Source organism: Blennius ocellaris (assembly GCF_963422515.1).
Source record: "Blennius ocellaris genome assembly, chromosome: 11".
Lineage (NCBI taxonomy): Eukaryota > Metazoa > Chordata > Actinopteri > Blenniiformes > Blenniidae > Blennius > Blennius ocellaris.
This window is the reverse complement of record NC_137660.1, coordinates 1,630,524-1,651,250: the sequence shown is the minus strand read 5'-3', so window position 1 is coordinate 1,651,250 and position 20,727 is coordinate 1,630,524. Positions and strand designations below refer to the sequence as shown.

The 20,727-nt window shown below is 42.4% G+C and overlaps 1 protein-coding gene across 23 annotated transcripts in view; it reads right to left on the bottom strand.

Moving 5' to 3' along the window:
* The window catches only part of LOC308136813 (inositol hexakisphosphate and diphosphoinositol-pentakisphosphate kinase 1-like), an 87,090-nt gene that overhangs the window by 41,364 nt on the left and 24,999 nt on the right, over nucleotides 1-20,727 (bottom strand). For 15 of the 23 annotated variants that reach the window (XR_013936837.1, XR_013936838.1, XM_080505318.1 and 12 more), the window contains 3 exons: nucleotides 12,493-12,578; nucleotides 1,773-1,898; nucleotides 519-563 (listed from right to left, as the gene is read on the bottom strand). Coding sequence is in view for 21 of the 23 variants with exons in the window: in XM_080505318.1 (XP_080361444.1) it covers nucleotides 519-563; nucleotides 1,773-1,898; nucleotides 12,493-12,578 (257 nt within the window). In the remaining 2 variants the exon portion in view is untranslated. The remainder of the gene's footprint in view (nucleotides 1-518; nucleotides 564-1,772; nucleotides 1,899-12,492; nucleotides 12,579-20,727) is intronic. The other 8 variants (XM_080505334.1, XM_080505335.1, XM_080505330.1 and 5 more) reach the window with 1 other exon arrangement.

Genomic DNA, 20,727 nt, shown 5'->3' with positions numbered 1-20,727 from the left:
TTTTTAAAAAATTGCATTTTCCTTCCATTTTTTCACTTGTCGCAGCCCAGTGAGCTTAAAGGTGAACTGCATACTGCACAAGAACAGAGAAAGGTAGTTCTGGTCAGGACTTTTCATACTTCACAAGGATCTCAATTGCACCATTATAGGGTGAAGACGAAAGAAAAAGTGCACGTAAACATGTGTTGGACGAGACAAAAGCTTTGACCAGATTAAGTGTGAAGAACAAGATTGTTTTCTCCGTTCTTGCAGAGCATGTTTCAACCGTTACACTTCAACCTGATGTGCATGTGTGCACGAGCAACTGACCAGTACAATGTTTGTTGAGGTGGATCAAAAACAACAACAATACAAAGCAATCCACAGCAATGTCAACCTGGGACAAACATGGCTGTCCCGCCAGGTGAAATCAACCGAAATCATGATGCGAGATCAGAGCACGTTAGTAGGCAGAGTGGTGAATGCGCAGTGAGAGAGGAGCGGGACGAGCGGTGGCGTCCAGGAAACCCTTCTCTTACCAAAGTCAATAGGGGACTCACAGCCAAGGGACCGGCGATTACCGGCTAGTAGTTTACACAGTGCAATAACAGGCAAGAAGAGAAGAGCAGAGTTAATTGACAAAACCGGTGGTGGAGAAAGAGGTGTGAAAACAGTGGCTGTGAGAAGGGGAAAAAAGAGAAAGAGATGATGACACAAAAAACTGCCTTCTTGTCATAAAAAAGAAAGAACACTTAGATGTTGTGTCTATTTTCATTTGGCTCAGGTTGTTTTTGTAGTTTAGGAGGCATGCGGCGTAAAAGAAAGCATCAAGAGGGAAATCCTGGGAACAGAAAAAATAACTGGTACTCAGGTGCTGTTTAGGTTTGAAGGTTTGTCTTGCACACACTTCATTTCATGGTAAAACGACAGCAGAGTTTAAGTTTCATTTGTGTATCATGCATGAAACAAGGTGTAGTTATTGTCCACTGGTGTAGTGCTGCACAGTTTATCGACTGGATAACCACGCATCACGTGAAAACCTTTCAGGTTTCACATGTATATGGCAACATTGAAAACGACATCAGTTTACAGAGAAACAGCAGGAACACTGGGAACTATGTTGGCCGCATATTGGGCCACAGGTGTGTGCTGTTGTTTCCTTGAAACCATGATCACTGCCCACAATTCAACTACCACATAACTCCAATGAAAGGTTATTTTTAACAATAACTTTCAAGAAATTCAAGCCCCTGCCTGGGAGAAGGCCTTTGTTTGTTTGTTTGTTTGATCATAAAATATGAAGGCACAATAAATAGAAGAGACATTAAATTCATGTAAAGTGGATTTAATGAACAATGACTGTTATTAGCAGAGCAGGACATTCTTGATTGTATCAGCCTGCTAAATCACACATGTCAAAACACGAGATATAAATAAAACCAGGAAAGACGACGCAGCTGATAGAAACTGGAAGACTTGTATATCACTGTATTGTTCAGCTATGCAATGTTTACACTGCACATTAAGATGTTTTCAGACAGCAAGAAGTGAGACTGGAAATATACAAAACAAAAGAGTCATGTGGGACAGGTTAAAAAAAAGGACATTAGAGTTACTGCCTGAAGGAAACCTTAGAAATATGAGAGTTCCTGAGATCTTTATTTCAACAAGATGCACTGTACTATCAACAAAAAAAAAGAAAGGAAAAAGACTTCAATCTTCTGCAACATGCACCACAATTGCATGAAATGCATGTGTCGTGTGGAGCGTGTATCTTTGTGTTGGGCTGGTACCTTGACCTCCAGGGTACATGCAGCGAAAGGCCCGCCCGAGTTCCTCGGCCTGAACCCGGCCAGCAGGCGTCAGCTCACCACCCCACTTCAACACCAGCAGCAGAGACGGGCCGTCTTTCTTCGAGTCTGCAGGGTCAAAAACAATGATGGAGAAGTTACCACTTGAGATTCTCCAAGTCTTCAATAAGAGTCAGTCAGCCATAAACATATGGCCACATGCCTAATTCTGTATAGTTTATATTACACTGGACTCTGTCTACATTTCTACCTAGAGAAAAGCCAGGAACTGAAAGAGATGAGATGAGAAGTATGAGAAGGAATAGATTTGTGGTGCACCAGCAGCGTACCTGGTACAGCACAGCAATCTTGAGTACATTATTGCTTTTGTCAGCCACAATTCAGTTGAGTTTGACATTATAGTGTTAGACTTAATCTCAGTGTAGAAATCCCAGTTGCAGTACGTAGTTGGTGTAGAAGCCATGTTTTAGTAGCTCAGTTCCTTTGTCATGAAAATTGATCAATTTTCACTGTGAGTCATCATCAACATATTTTACACACACACAGTACCACATTTAAGGTTAATGCTGTCAAAAATTAGATTTATGGGGGGCTGCATGGCCATGACCTTTGACTTTTGCGAAGAATTTTGATACTCTTTTTAATCGGGATGGACTGCTGTTTATACATAAAGGCCAAAGTGGAGGTCTCTTAGATTTACCCTGTAGAAAGAGTTTCATACTAGAATGTCACAGTTAATGCCAGTTTGGTTTAGAGTATCTCTACCAATGTCAAGGATGAAATCACAAAATGTGGGGCTATGTTATGTGAAAATCTAATTCCTTTTACCAATAGTTGACGCCATGACTGTGAATGGACATTGGCATATAGATGTTTTCAGGGCAGCACTGTGATGACACATGAAAGGTTTCAGCAGATATTGATTGAAGCACCATGGCCACTGTCCTTGAGATTGTAGTTGAGATTACTTTCATCAAGAAAGCCTGTTGTTTGTATTGGCCAGATTTCAGGACTTATTTCCTTGGAGATTTGTGTTTTAAAACTTCCTGTTCCGGTCTGTGGCTGTCCGTGACATTTTTTTGTGGCTCGACATGTTGCATATGTAGACCAAATTTCTTGGACATCGGTGAAATGTTTTCAGTCTCAGGAGAAAGTATGACAATAACTATAACAATGACAATGACAATTTCTTGCATTCAAATACGGTCTTGCTCTAAGCTCAGCTCAGGCTTAGACTCTAATAAACACAGTTAATATGAATTAAAAGGGATAAAAACACGAGTAATATAAAAGACATTAAAAGATGAGTAAAATCCATATTGATTAAAAAGGCAACAACTGACATGGTGTTGAAGGCCAAAGAGAAAAGGATTTAACCCTCCGGTCGTGTTCCGGTCAAATCTGACCGATTTAAACTTAAAACACATAAATATTGTGTTTTACATCTGATTGCCTCAAGGCTTTATGATATCCTCCACACGATGCACTTGAACATATAAAAGAGGTGATCACCATAGGAAATTAATGGGCAGCCCTACTATATTCATCCATAGTGATCCTCCCACATGATTCCTGGTGATACAATGTATCATATCTTCACACAGGCTTCACAGGTGTCTGTTATGTAAACCCATCTCTTTCCCACACTTTTGTAATTATCCCCCACCTGAACCACACCTTCCAGACTAAACAATGTATGAATTATACTGGCAATGACAAACCTGGAGGGGAAGCGTGTGTTTGGGGACACCTGGAGAGAAATCGACCTGGTAGACCTCCAAGTCTACATTAGTCTGTTGATTTTAGCAGGAGTATATTGCTCAAACTATGAGGCTACAAAAAAGTCTGTGGGATGCAGAATCCGACAGGCCTATATTCCAGGCAACTATGTCCTGACACAAGTTTCAGTTCCTTTCAAGAATTATTCGATTCGCAGACCAGCCTCTGCCAGTCTGGTTAGGAGTGTGCAAGCCCCAGCACCAACCACTGCCCTGACTGATCTCCCCCAACAATGACATGGGCAGAAAATGGAAGCACTGTGAGCTCTGAGCCCCCAGAGACAACAAAACAAGCCTGAGATGCTGCAAATGTGATGCTTATGTTTGAATGGCCCACTCTGACCTGAGTGTCACATGACACACACACACACACACACACACACACACACACACACACACACACACACACACACACACACACACACACACACACACACACACACACACACACACACACACACACACACACACACACACACACACACACACACACACACACTTTTATATTACATTCATTGTATTACATTAATTTTGTAGTATATTTTCGGTGCCGATTTGTATTTTCACTGTAGTTATTTTATGTCTAATTCTATAAATTTATGTTAAACACAACTTTGAGACATTGTTCAAAGCTAAAGAATGTTTGCATAACAATTTGGTGATGAAAAAAGCTTTTTTGTACTAATTTAAGAGTAGTTAAAACATACCGGTCAATTTTGACTGGGAACACTAAAGTAAGAGGTGGGAGGTGAACACGACCGGAGGGTTAATGCATGTGTTAAGAACCGACCGGGTGAGAGTCATTCCACAGCTTCAGAGCAATGACTGCAGCTGTCAACTTATGCTTGTTTTAGGTCGGGGATTGGCAAATTGCAGCTCGCAGGCCAAAATTGGCCCGCCGTCAATAACACCTGGCTAAAAATTGATTAAAAAATATTGTAACAGTTCATGTGTTCTTGATGTTCTGAATTCCGACTGTTAAGGGGAGTCAGTGAAGGCATCCCCAAGAGCGGGATGAGGCAGCAGGAGGGAGGGGAGAGAGGCGGGGAGTTGCAGAGGGAGAGACAGCTCGGGGTGAATGGCGCGCTGATACCTGCTGAAAAACTGATTTTTCCCTGTTTTGTTTACGGTGTGGCCACGGCCGACCGTGACCGGGCAATGAAGCCGGTGAACGAGCCACCTTGTCGACCTTACAACGTCCGGGCGGACGTTACAACATATTTGCTCTCAGAAAAATGACAATTCCACACAGATCGCACATAGACACTGTTGGGCCACGCAACCTCATGGAAGGGGGAAGTGGGGACCACGTTTTGAGAACAAATAGACCACATGGTCAGAACTGGAAAAGTTCGCCATTGGTCATGTGATCACCCCCCGGATCTCCCCCCCTCCAAGGTGCAATACTGGAGGCCAACGGCAGGGGGAGCCCGAGAGCTCCCTCACCAGCTGGAATGTCCAGGGCGGGCCCTCCTTCAGCATTGGTCCACATGGCCCAGAGCCGGGCGGAAACCCGAAACCAAAACAAGAGGTATAAAAACCCCCGCGAAGGTAAACTGTCTCTTCCCAGCCGAATGTGCTCCAAGCCGGACGCACCTCTTCGCACGGAGAGAAAGTACTGCATGTGTTAACCCTGACCGGGCCTCATCTTGCTGGACGAGCCGAGAACCAACGTGGAATTACTTTCGTTTTTCGTTTTTCCTTTTTTTCCTCTCCCTCACCGGATCTGAGTGTGCAGCTGCCAGCGCACACTCCCCGCATGCAGACCTGAAGCCGCTTCTTCTCCCCCTCCTCAAAAGAAGCGTTTGATCATCCTCGGATCATCCTGTGGACTTTTCCCTGTCCACAGACCAGTTTAGCTTGTTTACCTGGGACGCCAGAGAAACCAGCTCGCAGCCGGGAAATCAACGGACTTTCACCGGCCGCCGCAGCACGTTCACCGTCGTCCCACTGAGTAAGGCTTAGAGTCTGGGCAGGCAATTAGAATAACGTGACTGTAATATTGCTGTGTGTTTTATTATTGTGTTTGAAGTCAGGGACACCGATCCCGTGTTTCCAACCAATCTGTGTCTGCGCGTTGGATTTACATCCACGCGAACCTCCACATTGTACATCTCTCTCTCTCTCTCTCTCTCTCTCTCTCTCTCTCTCTCTCTCTCTGTGTCTAGATCCTGCACATTCTCATATCTGGACTGGTAAACAACTGCACAGTTACACACACCGCGGGACTGTGCAGTTAGACAAACCTTGTCCACTGCCCTTTCTCCCCCTCCTTCTTCTCTTCTCCTCTCCCCCACTAACAAACGAAGCAGCAACAGCTGTTCCCCATGCGCTCTGTGACCGTGTGTAGTTCACTGCCCCCTGGGAATTATCGGCCACGAGACCCCAGGCGCGCTCCGAGCAGGCTCACGAGCCGTGCACGAGCACAGTGACGTCACGCCGTCCAGAAAGAGTGCGCCAAGCGCCTCTGGTGGCCGCGTTGGTGATTGCAATCTCTTGAAAGACCGCCACTCGGTGGACAAGTCGAGTCATTGCATTCTCCCTCCGTGCGCCGCCGCGCCCCTAGTGGTCGTTCGAACTAGACGCCTGCCGCCACCTGGTGGACGTTCGAGGTCATTACATCCCCACTCAGGCTTTCACTCACACACACTCTCTCTCTCTCTCTCTCTCACACTCACACTCACACTCACACACACACACACACACACACACACACACACACACACACACACACACACACACACACACACACACACACACACACACACACACACACACACCCTCTTTCTTTGTACATAGTGTTTGCTGTTTAATAGATTAGATCTCCGTGTTGGATGTTTATTACTTGATTGTGTTGTTTTAATAAATAATTTCCGAATTAGTTTTGAATAAATACATTTTTGTTAATAAACGTATTTTAACTGAATTGATCGATTCTTGGTAATATTGTGTATTTATTGTTGACAATTCACTGGTTTGTAACAGTCTGTGCTCGAATCTCACACCTTCCTTGTTATTTAAGATTGTTATATTTACACAGAAATATTAACTTTACTTAAATAACCGTTTGACAAACGAGACTGAAATTTGGTATTAGCTATTTCCAGCTTAGCTGGTGGTGCCCCGATTCAATTATTATTTGATAAATAATCAATGTATTCAAATCAATAATTTTTCATTAATAAATTATTTTTGATAATTTATTAACTTTTGAGTAATTACTCAATTACTCTAGGAGTTGCTGATGAGTAACTAACCGTTTACTTTATTAGTAATTCCAATTTTTCCTAAATTACTTTCAGTAATCTATTACTTTCAGTCATTATTAATGCTAATTACCAACCATAAATCCCAACAACACACATCTGGCTTACATCTGTGTTGCCGGTGTTCTCATCAATGGCCAGAGAAAAGAACCTGGCCTGACTCAGACCACTGATAATGATTCCATGCACAGCATCCGACAGTACATCACATGTGTCGGGAAGCTGACCTGGCAGAGAAAGGCACCTGTTTCACCGAGGCAATGACGCCATCTATTGATTTATCAGTAGCCAGCTCCTCCAAAACAGCCAGCATCACTTCTTTAAACATTTCTGCATCAGTGAATGGTTTGTTGTGCTGGGTGAGAACCCATGCTGCTTTAAGGGACGCACTTGTCACTTGTTGCTGTGCTGTGAGTCCTCGAACCAGGACCTGCTGCTGTGCGCATATCCAGCTGTTAGTGCGCTAAGTTTCAGCTTCCATGCCTCTGTCTGGAGTGGATAAGCTTTTCTGAAGCTTCCATGCTTGGTTTCGTGGTGCCTTCAGATATTATATTCCTTACAAACTGCAACAACCTCATTTCAGATGAAATGGAATTTATAAAATCAGGTAGGATGAGTGCGTACTTTTCTTTCCACTCTTCTTTGAATGTGCTACCTTCACTAGAAACTTTTCTTTTCTTTGCATTTGACAGCGACATTTTTTCTTGCTCGCTGACGATCTCTAACTGTCTTACATGTTATTCAAGTTAAAAAACAGATTCAGAATGTATCACGAGAATAAAGCCAAATAATTATGTCCATGAAATTATTAATACGTCAGTTCGGCTCAAATAAGTGTTTATTACTTAAAATGGCAATTATTAAATCTCAGAGACAGTGTGTGTGTGAGTGGGTAAGTGATTAAAGACAGCAGCCTTGAGGAGCCACTTGGGGCGCATACCAAGATGGCAGCATAGAGCAGAGCTCCCAAGTCGATTAGGTGAATTATCCCCCAATACTTAGATAAAACTTGAAAAACACGAATATTTGATCAACGCGAAATGAGCGGGGGACGAGGAAGGAAAGGTTCAAGGAAGAAAACCATGTCCAATGACCCAGAAGAATCCGACCACGAGGTCGAACAAACGGAAGTGGAAAACGTGAGTGGCGAACAGCCTCAATTACTAATGGAGAGCCTCAACGTTATTACAATGGAAATACGAAACTTCAAGAAAGAGATGAAGGAGGATCTTAAGAAATTCGGAGATGACTTCAAAGCAGAAGTCAGACGAGAATTCGCCGGGTTCAAAGAGGAAATTAATAAAAAAATTTAACGAAATGCCGAAGAAATTAAACAGCAGCGGAAGGATATTGACGAGCTGCAGGAGTGGGTGACTGAGTAGGAAGAGTGGAGTGTGGAGGCGAAACATGCAATCCTCACGTTGTTACAACAACAAAAGAAACTACAGGAAAAGTTGACCGAGGTGGAGGGACACGGAAGACGCTGCAACTTGAGGATTTATAATGTCATTGAAAAGGATGGCGAATCCGTGCCTGAGCTGGTGGATGCGCTTCTTTGATATGTGGAGGGGATTTTAATGTGGTACTGGACTATAGGTTGGATACGACAAGTGCAAAAGGAAGCAAAAAGAAAATTAGTAGTTATGTACACATGTTAGTGTCAGAGATGGATAGGCTGGATGTATGGAGGGAACTCCACCCACTTGATCCAGATTATACCCACTACTCAGTCCCTCATGCATGTACTCCAGGATTGATTATTTTTTATTGAATAAGAGTGATATACACAGAATAAAGGAGTGTCGGATAGGGGTAGCAGATATATCAGATCACAGTGCAGTTTATCTAAAAATGAATTTGAATAATAAGAGGAAAAATACAATATGGAGACTCAACGAAGGTATTCTAAACAATAAGGGACTGATTACAGAATTGAAGGGAGAAATTAAGAGATACAGAGAAGAAAATGATAATGGAGAAGTAGATCCGACAATTTTATGGGACGCCCTGAAGGCCGTGATGAGAGGGAAGCTGATATCATACACAGCTTTTGCCAAAAAAAACAGATTAGAGACGTATCAAAAGCAAATTGGTAAATTAAAAGAATTGGAACAGCAACATAAACAGTCAAAGGACTCAGATGTATTTACTCAGATTCAGGAAGCAAGGAAAGAAATAGATGATATACTGTCAGAAGAGGTGGAAAGGAAAGCAAGATTTTGTAAACAAACGTACTATGAGGGAGGAGCAAGAGCCACAAAAAACATTGCCAGACGTATAAGGAAACAGCAAGCTTCAACAAACGTACATAAAATAAGGGATCCCGCCACAAATGTAATTATATATAAACCAGAAGAAATAGAGAAGGTTTTTGAGGAATATTATAGTAAACTGTATTCACGGCGTGCTTCTGTAGGAGGAGAACAGCTGACAGAGTTCTTTGAAGGATTGGATTTGCCATCTATAGGCGCAAAACAAAATAAGATGCTGACCTCAGAAATCACACGAAAAGAAATAGAAGAAGCAATTAGCCGGGCAAAACCGGGGAAATCACCTGGAGCAGATGGATTTGGGGCCTCACTTTATAAAACGTTCAAGGGGGAGTCAAGTCAGTATTTACATGACTCATTCAATTGTACCCTCAAGTCAGGTAAGATCCCTCCCTCATGGAAGGAGACCATCATCTCCGTAATACCAAAGGAGGGCAAGGAGAGAGAATGCTGCAGTAGCTATAGACCCATATCACTCTTTAATGTGGATTATAAGCTGTACACCTCCATTATAGCCAAAAGACTAGAAACATTTATGCAGGACCTGATCGATGAAGACCAATGTGGGTTTATCAAAGAAAGGCAAACGCAAGATAATATCAGACGGGGTCTTCATATTGTGGATTATGTCCAAAGAAAGGGGGAAAAGGCGATTTTGGTTAGTATTGATGCCGAAAAGGCTTTTGATAGTGTAGATTGGGAATTTTTATATACGGTACTGGCAAAATTTGGATTCAATGAACAATCAGTCAATTGTATTAAATCACTATATCAGCAGCCTAAAGCAAGGGTTAAAATAAATGGCAGCCTGACAAAACAGTTCAGATTAGAGAGGGGGACTAGACAGGGATGTAATCTCTCTATCCGACTCTATTTGCATCGTTTATGGAGCCACTGGCCCAGATGATCAGGCAGGAGGAGGGAGTAGACGGAGTGAAATTAGGAGGGATAGAACATAAAATAGGATTGTTTGCTGACGATATATTGTTTTTCTTAAAGCATCCTGACAAAAGTTTTCCGAAAGCAATGGGACTATTGGAATGTTATGGTGGATATTCAGGATTCAAAATTAATGTTAAAAAAACACAGATTTTGACGATAAATGACTCAGCATCGCAAGAACTAAAGGATGTATATAAGCTCAAATGGGATGCTAAAATATTAAAATACCTGGGTGTCAACATTACGAACAGAATAGACAAGCTATATGAAGCAAATTACACAAAAGTGAACCATGATATTAGGAGGGACCTGGACATATGGTCGGCTATTTGTTTGGATTTCAGCTCAAGAATAGAGATAATTAAGATTAACATTTTACCGAGACTTCTGTATCTGTTCCAATCTTTGCCGGTGATAATCCCACAAAAACAGTTCATGGAATGGGAAAAGTGGATATCAAGGTTCATATGGGGAGGGAAGAAACATAGGATTTGTTATAAAACCCTGCAGCTGCCTAAAGAGAAAGGAGGTCTTGCACTGCCAAATCTGAAAGAATATTTCTATGCAGCACAAATCCGACCTCTGGTGTTTTGGTGCAACAATGCTTTTGTCGCAAGAAGGAAAGATCTAGAACTGGGCACTATGGACACAGAGGTATGGAACGTAATAGCACACAAAGGACTGTTGAGAAAACTGAGTAATAAATTGGATATAATAACTAAAACTACAGTAGAAATTTGGAATGTAGTGGTGGAAAAGTATAAATTGGAGGAGGAGATAAAGACGCTGAGTTGGTTTGCGTTTGACCACAGGTTGAAACCAGGGACGATTGATAGAGGATTTGAGCAATGGGAAAACAAAGGAATCACAGCAATATGTACCATAATGGAACGGGGGAAGCTGCAGGGTTTTGAGAGACTCAAGGAAAAATTTGGACTAAAAGAAAATGAATGCTATCGATATCTACAACTAAAACACTATTTGGAGAAGGAGATCAGGATTGATAAAGATCAAGGAATAGTGGAGATATTCTAGAAAGCTTATGAAGGGAAAAAGTGTAGAGTGATCTCAGCTTTATACCAAAACCTGGTGTGGAAAAGGGACAATTCCTCTCTATATATTAAAGAAAAATGGGAAAGAGAGCTAAATGAACACATAACAGAAGAGGAATGGTTTGTATGTGTAAATCACAGTCCACGGCCACCGGCTCCAGGGTTTGGCGGGAATTTAGTTGGAAAAATATTGTTAGATTTTTCATAACTCCAAAAATAAGGACAAAAGTGGTGTCAGCACAACAACCATGTTGGAGACAGTGTGGACACGTTGACGCAGATCACACACATATATTTTGGTCCTGTGACAAACTACAGGTGTATTGGGAACAAATAGGGCAGAGTTTACAAAAAGTAATAGGATATCAGTTCCCCAAAACTTGTAAGATGCTGTATTTGGGAAACATAACTTATAATGTGATACAAAGAGAAGACGTATATCTGTTTAAGATATTACTAACAGCAAGCAAGAAAGTGATTACCAGAATGTGGTACAAAGTGGAGCCGCCGACCCGGGAGCAGTGGTTACGGGTTGTTGAGGAAATATTTTTAATGGAGAGACTCACTCACAAACTAAGATTACAGGAGTCTCAATTTGAAGAAAAGTGGGAAAAATGGACTGATTTCAGGAGGACAGAAGAGGACAGAAGAGGACACCGCCACCACTGGACAATAGAGACTTTGGTTGATGAAAGATGGATAGATTTTGTATATTTGTTTTGCCTCGACACTGTAACTGTGAAAACTGAAAAATGTCAATTAAAATTAAGTTTAAAATAAAAAAGACAGCAGCCTTATTATCACCAGGTCTGTTTCATAACACAGACACAGTGTGGAGCCAAAGCAGAAACAAGGTAATCACAGCCTATAGCAAATTCATTAATTTTGAATAAACAACATTACTAAATTATGTTGCTGTGCAATATAAAATAGTATAGATGAGGAAAAACAAGGTTTTTTTTAGTAGGAAAGACAAGTTTGTCTGTCAAAGATGTAGTCTTGGCTCACCATTGAGCTGGTCAGAAAATGTTTTGGCTCGAAGCCAAACTTAATTGCCGACCAGAGAGAGCAGGTGGGAGTAAGAGCCTGAATGAGCTCAGACAGGACGGACGGGGCAAGGCAGACGATCAAGTTGGATTGCTACTACGGGTGATTCAACTACAAGTCCCAGGAGAACATGCGCCATACGAGTCATGGCACTGGAGGCCGCCATTGTTATTGTCCAGACACGTGTGCATGTGCGAACATTTTTTTTACTACAGCCGTGGTGGATAGGTGCAGTAGCGCTTCCACCATTTACAAGGAGACGGGCTGAGCATTTTCCGAAACTTGACTTCGCTTGCAAATAATTCACTAAAATCAAAAGTTGACAAACTGTGAGGATTAGCTCATACCTTCTTCTTCACTGGAGGCTTTGGGTTGGCCGCTACGCAGGTAGGTCAGCTGCACTTTCCTGTTGATACCTGAGAAATGACCATACCTGGCAGGGATGAACACAAACACACATAGACAAACACAGACGCACATAACAAATGAACAGTCCGATAATCACACACGTGAAAACAATTGAGCCCCATCTTCAACATTTGCGTTGAAATGTTTGACACCAAACGTACTTCTGAATCCCATTCCAGGTTTTCTACAACGCAAGCTCATGAAGGTAAAGACAACAAGGCAACAACTCATCATACACAGCTAAGTACTAATATTAGCACTCGGTTTAATGTCAGATCAATCACTCAGTGCGTATTTGAAGTTAAACATCTGAAGAGCGGACGCTCTGGTGGTGCTATGAGAATGGTTTTAGAGCGTGTGTGTGTGTGTGTGTATCACATATCGGGTGCTTCCACTTGCCCGCTGAGTTAAGCAGTATTAAAAATTTGCCACGTCCTGTGGACTAATGACCACATAGTATTCACTAGTAGGACAGGCAGCCGAGAGGACCCCTTAAAGTAATCCATGTCATGGTGAGGCCTGGAGTTGGGAGAAATTACTGTGGCAGAGAGCCAGAGAGTCTGAGCCTGAACATAAAAATCCGGCAGGTGGGGCTTGCTGGATTTGGACGGTTTGTTTGAGCTTAACAAAACGGTCTAAAGGGCTCTGCAGAGTATGATGGAAAACCTCTCAGCTTCCTTCTCTGTGCCATCTGTGCAGAACAATCACAATCAAGGTTTTCACTTGAAATAACTACTTCCATAATTATCCCTTGGCTCTCATTCTTGTATTCTGTGTCCAAGGTGTACTCTTCCCCCATTGTTAGCTGGGCTGGGCTTCTGGACCCGGCAGCCCTGAACTGTCTGAAGTGGGATCAAATGTGGATGAATTATCCTGGTTAGTCTTTCCCACCATTTATACTGAAAACCCTCCAACATTACAGTGAAGCCAAACACTGGTGGACACGCCCACTCACCAGCACACACAAGCAGGAGCCTACAGCAAAAAAGAAATGTTACAAATCAAAGGTCTCCACCAGATTCTAGAAAAGGGCTTGATTGTGATTTTATTTGACATCTGCTAATCTAATTGTGATTTCTCTGGTTTCCTCTCCAATAGATTCTCATATTGGACCTCAAATTGTGGACATCTCAGGCCCTGTTTATGGGACAGCATTTTCAAGTCTAAACACAAAACTTCTCCTGGGACCTGGAACAGGGTTCCTGCAAGTTAAATTTAAGACATTTTTAAGACCTTTTTAATGCTACTTAAAACAAAAATGTAATGCCAATGCAGAGCATATTTGACAGTCGGCGCAAATTGGTTCGTAATTGGAACCGGGTCCACTAATGTGACATTTCCCAGACACATCTAAGCACAATATACAGCATGGCAACAAAATAATAGTGCCGCTCCTATCAGCTAATTTTGTAATAATAATTTTTTCCACTAATTTTCCAATTAATCAATGACTAATTAAAAAAAAATTATAAATCAAATGGTTGCCATGTATTTGTGTTCATTTTATTTTGAATAAAACTTGGGACCAAAACATAAAAGCTCACCTGTACCATCACAAATGTCAACGATAACTTAAATATGATCAAATAAATAAAATGAAGCAAAAGAAAATAAATAAGTTTACAAATATACCGTAAATTCCGGACTATAAGCCGCTACTTTTTTCCCACACTTTGAACACTGCGGCTTTTACTACGGTGCGCTAATACATGTTTTTTTTTTTTTCGTGGCACGAGAAACATTTTGCCTGGTAACAGTAGACCAGGGGTGGCCAACCCTGGTCCTCGAGAGCCGCAGTCCTGCACGTTTTAGATGTCTCCTCATATCAATACAGCTGACAGCAATTAGTGGCTCCTTGTCAAGCAGAGCCTCATCATGACAACAGGTGTGTTTGAGCAGGGAAACATCTAAAACATGCAGGACTGCGGCTCTCGAGGACCAGGGTTGGCCACCCCTGCAGTAGACCAATCAAATGAATGAGTAGTTCACAGAGATCCAATGAAATTGTTTGATCAATCATGCCCACTTTATTATTGCAAATCAGTCATTTGTACTCACCCTCAATGAACATGGAATCGAAGAAAAGCATATGATGCGGCTTTTAAGTTAAAGGCGATCAATCTGGCGGTTGAAGAAGGAAATCGAGCTGCAGCACGTAATCTTGCCATTTCAAAACATCCACCATCACCAATGGGTTTCAAAAGGCTGGACTGCTGCGTGATGAAGAGGATGGCGTGCGTTCAAGTGACAGCGACACTTGAACGCACTACTCTACTACACTACTCTTTTCACTTTTACGTCTTAATAGAGAGAACAAAAACACGTTTAAAATAGTAAGAAGACATGATGAACGTTTTTGAGCTAATATATCATATTACAACGTGGGACACATGCGGCTTAAAATCCGGTGCGGCTTGTACAAGAACAAAATTTATTTTCTTTCTAAAATTAGAGCATGCGGCTTTTAATCAGGTGCGCTCTGTAGTCCGGAATTTACGGTAGTTACTGTAAACCAATAAAAACTAAAATATAGATCAATACAATAAGGCGCTTTCTTAAAACATTCCTGCTAAACAGCCTAAATAACCTTTTTATCAGCCAAAGACAGTTATTGTTATTCTGAAGACTTAATAAAAAGTACAGACTATCCCACAGTTTCATTAATAATCATATACTTATGTGCAGTAGTGTATTGATCCTGGAGAAGTTGGTATACACTCAACTTCGGCTTCTTTAAAATCAGCAGAGAAAAACATTTTTTTCTTTAAAGAAACAGTGGCTGGAAGACGACTCCATTGAGTGAAAACCCATTAAAATGTTTTGCTTATTGTCACTTAATCTCTGTACATTTTAGCAGTTGTCAACGCTTCATTATGACCCGCCTTCCTCTCCCTCTGATTGGCTCATCAGCGTTGTGCTGCACGGAAAACATAGACACTAACCAATCAGGTCAAAGAACGCAGCGAGTACCAGCCAATCAGAGGCAGAGAACAGCGGGTCTCCGAGATGCCTTTTTCCAACCAGATGGAGCACGTAACTCCGAGCCGTGCTGCGTGCTAAGCAGTTTCAGGGCTCACACACGAGTGAGGCTACATTCTACACACGATTAATACACTCATTAGCGAGCCGGAGCGTGTGGCGGCACACGGCAACGCGTAAATAGACGACATGCACTGCCTCGCAGTCGAGCAGACATGCCGCCGATGTTTTGATATCAAAGCAGTGAAGGAGGAGGAAGGGGAGCAGGTTCAACCTGCAGCGAGCACAGCACTCAGAGCCATTAGCCAATTTGTATCGTCAAGTTTGCAGTGCGGCAACTTTACAAAGTTTAAGGCCGACAATATCAAATTTAATACCTTTTTTAAGATTTTTTAAAGATATCTAATGCCAATTTGTGAATTCATACTTTTAAGACTTTTTAAGACCCCGTGGGAACCCTGTTAGGAGTTTTACAGTTGAGAGTCACCCACGAGTGACCAGGCATGCTATCGGACGTCAATTTCAAAAACGCTGGGTCAACCGGGGCCTAAAGGTCCACTGCACTTTCTCTGCCAGGACGTCGCGGGCCGGGTTTTTGCGTTGCCTCACTAAAAAGTTGTGGATGGTACGGAAAGAAACCGCGACCACTGGCTACAATCTTCCGCAACCTGTCCGTTGACACACCTAGCACCGAGTAAAGAGTCCATGAGGAGGACAGACGACGGCGCCGTCTGCCGATTGGTCAGTGACGATGCCTCTCTCAACTTGCCTGCAATATTTAAATACTTCATCGGCCGTAACCCTCCTGTTGTTGTTTACATGCGCCGCTTTGCGCTCACTGGTTGATTTGTTAACTGGGTTTATTAAAACGTCGCACAACACAACACCGCTGTCTTTAAAGAGATACAGACGCTCCTCTCAGGAACAGGAGGAGGAGCTTCAGCAGGAGCTGGACGCTGCTGTTCACAATAAGAAAGTTTAATCTGAGTAACAAAAGAATGACTTGAACAGCCGCCGGCCGCTTCTATGTTCTTTGCTGGGGTGTCTCCAAGTTATTCACAACCCCGCCTACATTTTTACCGTACTTCCTGTTGTGGGACCAGAGACAGTGAGTTGGTCCTGGGTGTGCTTTGCCATACCGTAACCTCCCGCTCTGCTCCGCCACGTACTGCGGTGGAACATCGGCTTAAATGAGTGGTACCCCAAAGTGGAAACAACATCTGAGGTCCTGGTGACACGACAGTGTTTTCAAGTGACTACACAAAACTTTTGCTGGGTTTAGTGTCTGTTTACATGCCAATGGTTTGAAAACGCTCATGCTCAGTCTCCACTAGACGTTGGAAACACTGCAACTGCGCATGCGCACTACGGCTGTGGTAAATAGTTGTTCTGCACATTCATGTAGATCAGAGGGTCGGAGCCGGACTGTGTGTGTCTGACATAAATACGTCAATGTACCCTCTGCCCGCCAAATGCCGTTCATCCTTCCATATCATCTGACAGTAAGTCAGTCAGTCGAAATTAAACAAAGAAACAACATAACCTGCAGTGTGAAAAAGCACAAAGTCGACCAGGAAAACTGTCAGTTGAACTCTGACTTGACTGAACAGTTTAGTTTTGTATTACGGCCCATGATTGATCTGCATGCAGACCGGAGCAGTCAGCAAAGTGGATCATCACTTTAAAGTCCTAGTGAAATGAAAATTCGACCTCCAAAACACTCGGCGGAGCTTCTGACAATAATAGAGTGACGTCACTGGATGTGCACACGCCCAAGTTGTGTTTACGTTATGTCGGATCAGAGTTTTGATGACGAAGAGGGCTCAATTTAACGATATTTCATCATCATCGGGCATTTCAAACCCAGTGATTGATGACGAAGACACAGAATGGGTCGTTCTGCCATTGGTGACCCCGTTTTGAACATGTTTGAGGAAGCAGAAGACTGTTTGTCCTCGTCTCCTCAGCCTCAGTAGCCGGCAGTTTTCACCGCGGCTTTGAGGCTCCTGACTTTTGGAAGAACGACCCGGCTTCGTGGATCATGTTGAAGCGCTTTTCCGACTGCGCGGAATCACCGAAGATGAGTCCAGGCATTACTTGATCGTCTACTAGCCGCCGAAGCTAGCAGCTAGCAGCTAGCCGCTCCCGCCGCCTGTGCTCCTTTTCTCCTCTCTCGGGTCTCTTCCATGCTCAATCTTTCGTCAAGGCTCATAAAACGCCGACTACAACTTCAAAACACTGTTAAAACGTCTATTTAAGAGGGAAACAACACAAGCCAATGTAAACACAACAGATCGAGATCTGCACATCTCTTGACGTCACGCTCACGAAGAAGGATTCCCCCGACTTCCTCAGCTGGAGATTCAAAATTCAAATAACTTTGTTATGCGACAACAGTGGTGGGGCAGAGTCGGAGAAACCTTATAAGTAGTACCCCAACTACCGTTTTTTGGAAAGTCGTGTTTTACATTTAGCCGCTAAACAGAAAGCATAACATCATAAAAGCCGTCCGTGTCTACGATATATCAGCATTGTCACAAGGCAGCAACAGCCGCATCATCGCTGGTTTCATGGAACCTTGCCAAAGCTGAGAAACATTTGCTGATGCTGAGTTAAATAAAAAAAACACACAATTAATATGGTTGATGAAGTTTTAAGTCACGGCGAGAAAAGAAAGACGATTGTGGAGCTGTTAAAGGTGTGTTTACACATTATGATGACAAGTTTGGCACGAATCTCAATTCCTGACTGTGGATCAGGATTTTGATGTGAATTCTACAAGTTAGGGCCGTGGCGTCACACCGTCATGGACAGTCGTCACCTTTTATCATGCATTACAAGTAAGAGCAGGAAACGGTGGCGAATCATCCCGAGTCATTGCACACCGTAAGCATTATTATTCCATGGTGTTGCAAACTCTGCACTGTTGCAAATCATTAATCACTCAGGAATGTGGCGAATTGGGAGAATTTGCTTTATTCAGTTGTGGATTTTACTATGAGAGACGTGTCCAGCCGACCAGGGCGCACCAGAGGAAATGAGAATCACTGTCTCAGGTGCGTCTGGTGGAGGCGGGTGTAAAACAAGTCAGGTCTGCAACTGAGTTTAAAAATATATGACTCCACACCCCAGTTATTCTACCGTCAGCTACTGAACAGTTCACACACTCCAGATCGCTCAGCATTCAAAGAAATTCCATAGAGTTGATCAGAGAGGAGGATGCTGCAGGGAGCGAATGCTGTCACACTGTATAGAGGCTGTTATATGCTTGACAGACGGGCGTGACATGCGGAACTTAGAGGAATCAGCATGACAGCGTGTGTGCCATTTATACTACAAGCGGTTCCAGCTCCGAACCTGCAGGGGCCAGTGCATCGCAAACTCACTTCCACCGCAGTAAAATTAGAGCAGAAGAAGTAGACTTCTTCTCTGTGACATCAGTGGGTGATCCTGCAAGTGGAGAGCGCAGCAGAGCCTTCAACTATCGATTCAAATTAAATGTTCCCTCTGTTGAAGTCTGACACAAATTGACATCAATGAGTGAAATCTTGTGTTTCCAGTGTGGATGTGCAGCTTTATGCTTTTTGTGTCTTTATAACCATGTCTTCAGCTCTGCCTTTTTTTCCGCATGTCACTGTCCGTGTAGTCAGAAAAATTTGGAGGCGCACGGAGCAGTGACATCTGCGTGAACAGGGCCAAATGGAGGGGCGTGGCGGCTGAAATTATGTAATTGTGCGGCATGAAGCCATGCAGAGCTTGTGGACGCGTCAAGCATAAGACAGCCTTAAGGCATCAAGACGAATCACAACTTTCTGATGAACATCTTGGCCTCAAGACTGAGACGGCAGGATATATCAGAGGGATTTCTTCATCCCATCGCTTTTCTCACTGACTCGTGAGTAAATTCATTCATTTTTGTTTATTTGCCATCTAACTGGTGTATCATAACAAAAATTATAACAATAGTACTAATAAGTTCATTTATATAGCAGTTTTTATACTTCAAATACAACAACAATTAACGACAATTAAAAACAATAAATTAATTAAATGAGGGAACAGAAACAAATGCAGCACTGAAACAACGAATGTGGAATTTAAAAAGTAAAAAACTGTAAGTCTCTCCCTGTATTACGGTCTCTGTCTCTCTCAGTGTGTAAATAATTAGCTGGTTTTGCTCTTCCTTTTTTGGTTTCACGCTTACTTTTTGTCAAGAGTGTTTTTCATGTGACCCTCAACACAAGTTTTGAAAATCCCAGCTTTAAATTATTACTAAAACCACCTTCACGACTACTACTATAACAAGCATGATAATAAAAACAATAATAATAGAAATAATGGCAACATCAGTGAAAATATCTGCAATTAAAACAACTTTTACTGACATAGTGCAAAAAAACCTGCAGTTGTTGATTTGGCACTCACTTGTGGCCCAACATGAAAACGACATGTTTTTCAGCATTTCCGCTGTTTTCCATGCAACCGGACACCGTTTTCAAAATGTTGCTGTGTAAATATAATGCTTTTCTAGAAAGAAAATGCAAAAATGATGCGTTTTCACTTGAAACACTGTCGTATAAATGTGGCCTTTGTATTTTCATGGACTGTGTTATCTGCAAAAACATGGTAGCTCTAGCTAATCAATTAGCATCGAATATCTCAAGTTTTATGCAAAATCCATCTGGATGAAACTTTACTTCTCCCTGTAGCAAAAGACAGATTTGCAAGCATTTGCCACCGCCACGCTAAACCCTAATGTCTCACAATACATCCATTCCCACATCTCAGACATACTCATGAGAAGAGCAATCATATAGACTGGGGGGGCAGGGAACATGAAGTCAGGTATCTGTCTGCCTCGTACAGGAGCATGATCAAGGGGGGGCATTAGCAGAGAGTCCAGCTGATATGTGGTGAGGAGAGCATTCATAAGTAGCACAGCACACAGAAAAACACAGTGAAACCATCAGACATTTGACTGTGTATGTGTCCATGTTAATGATTATTAATGGAAATTATAGGATCCGTCTCCAAAATATTAGGAATACGCTTGAGAGTTTAACTCCACAGTAATCTATGTTTTAAATTCTCCACAGCTTCAAACTGTCTATAAAAGACTATATATATATATATATATACATATATGATTGGCCATATTCCTGATATTTTGTACATACGGTACCAGTTTGATTAAA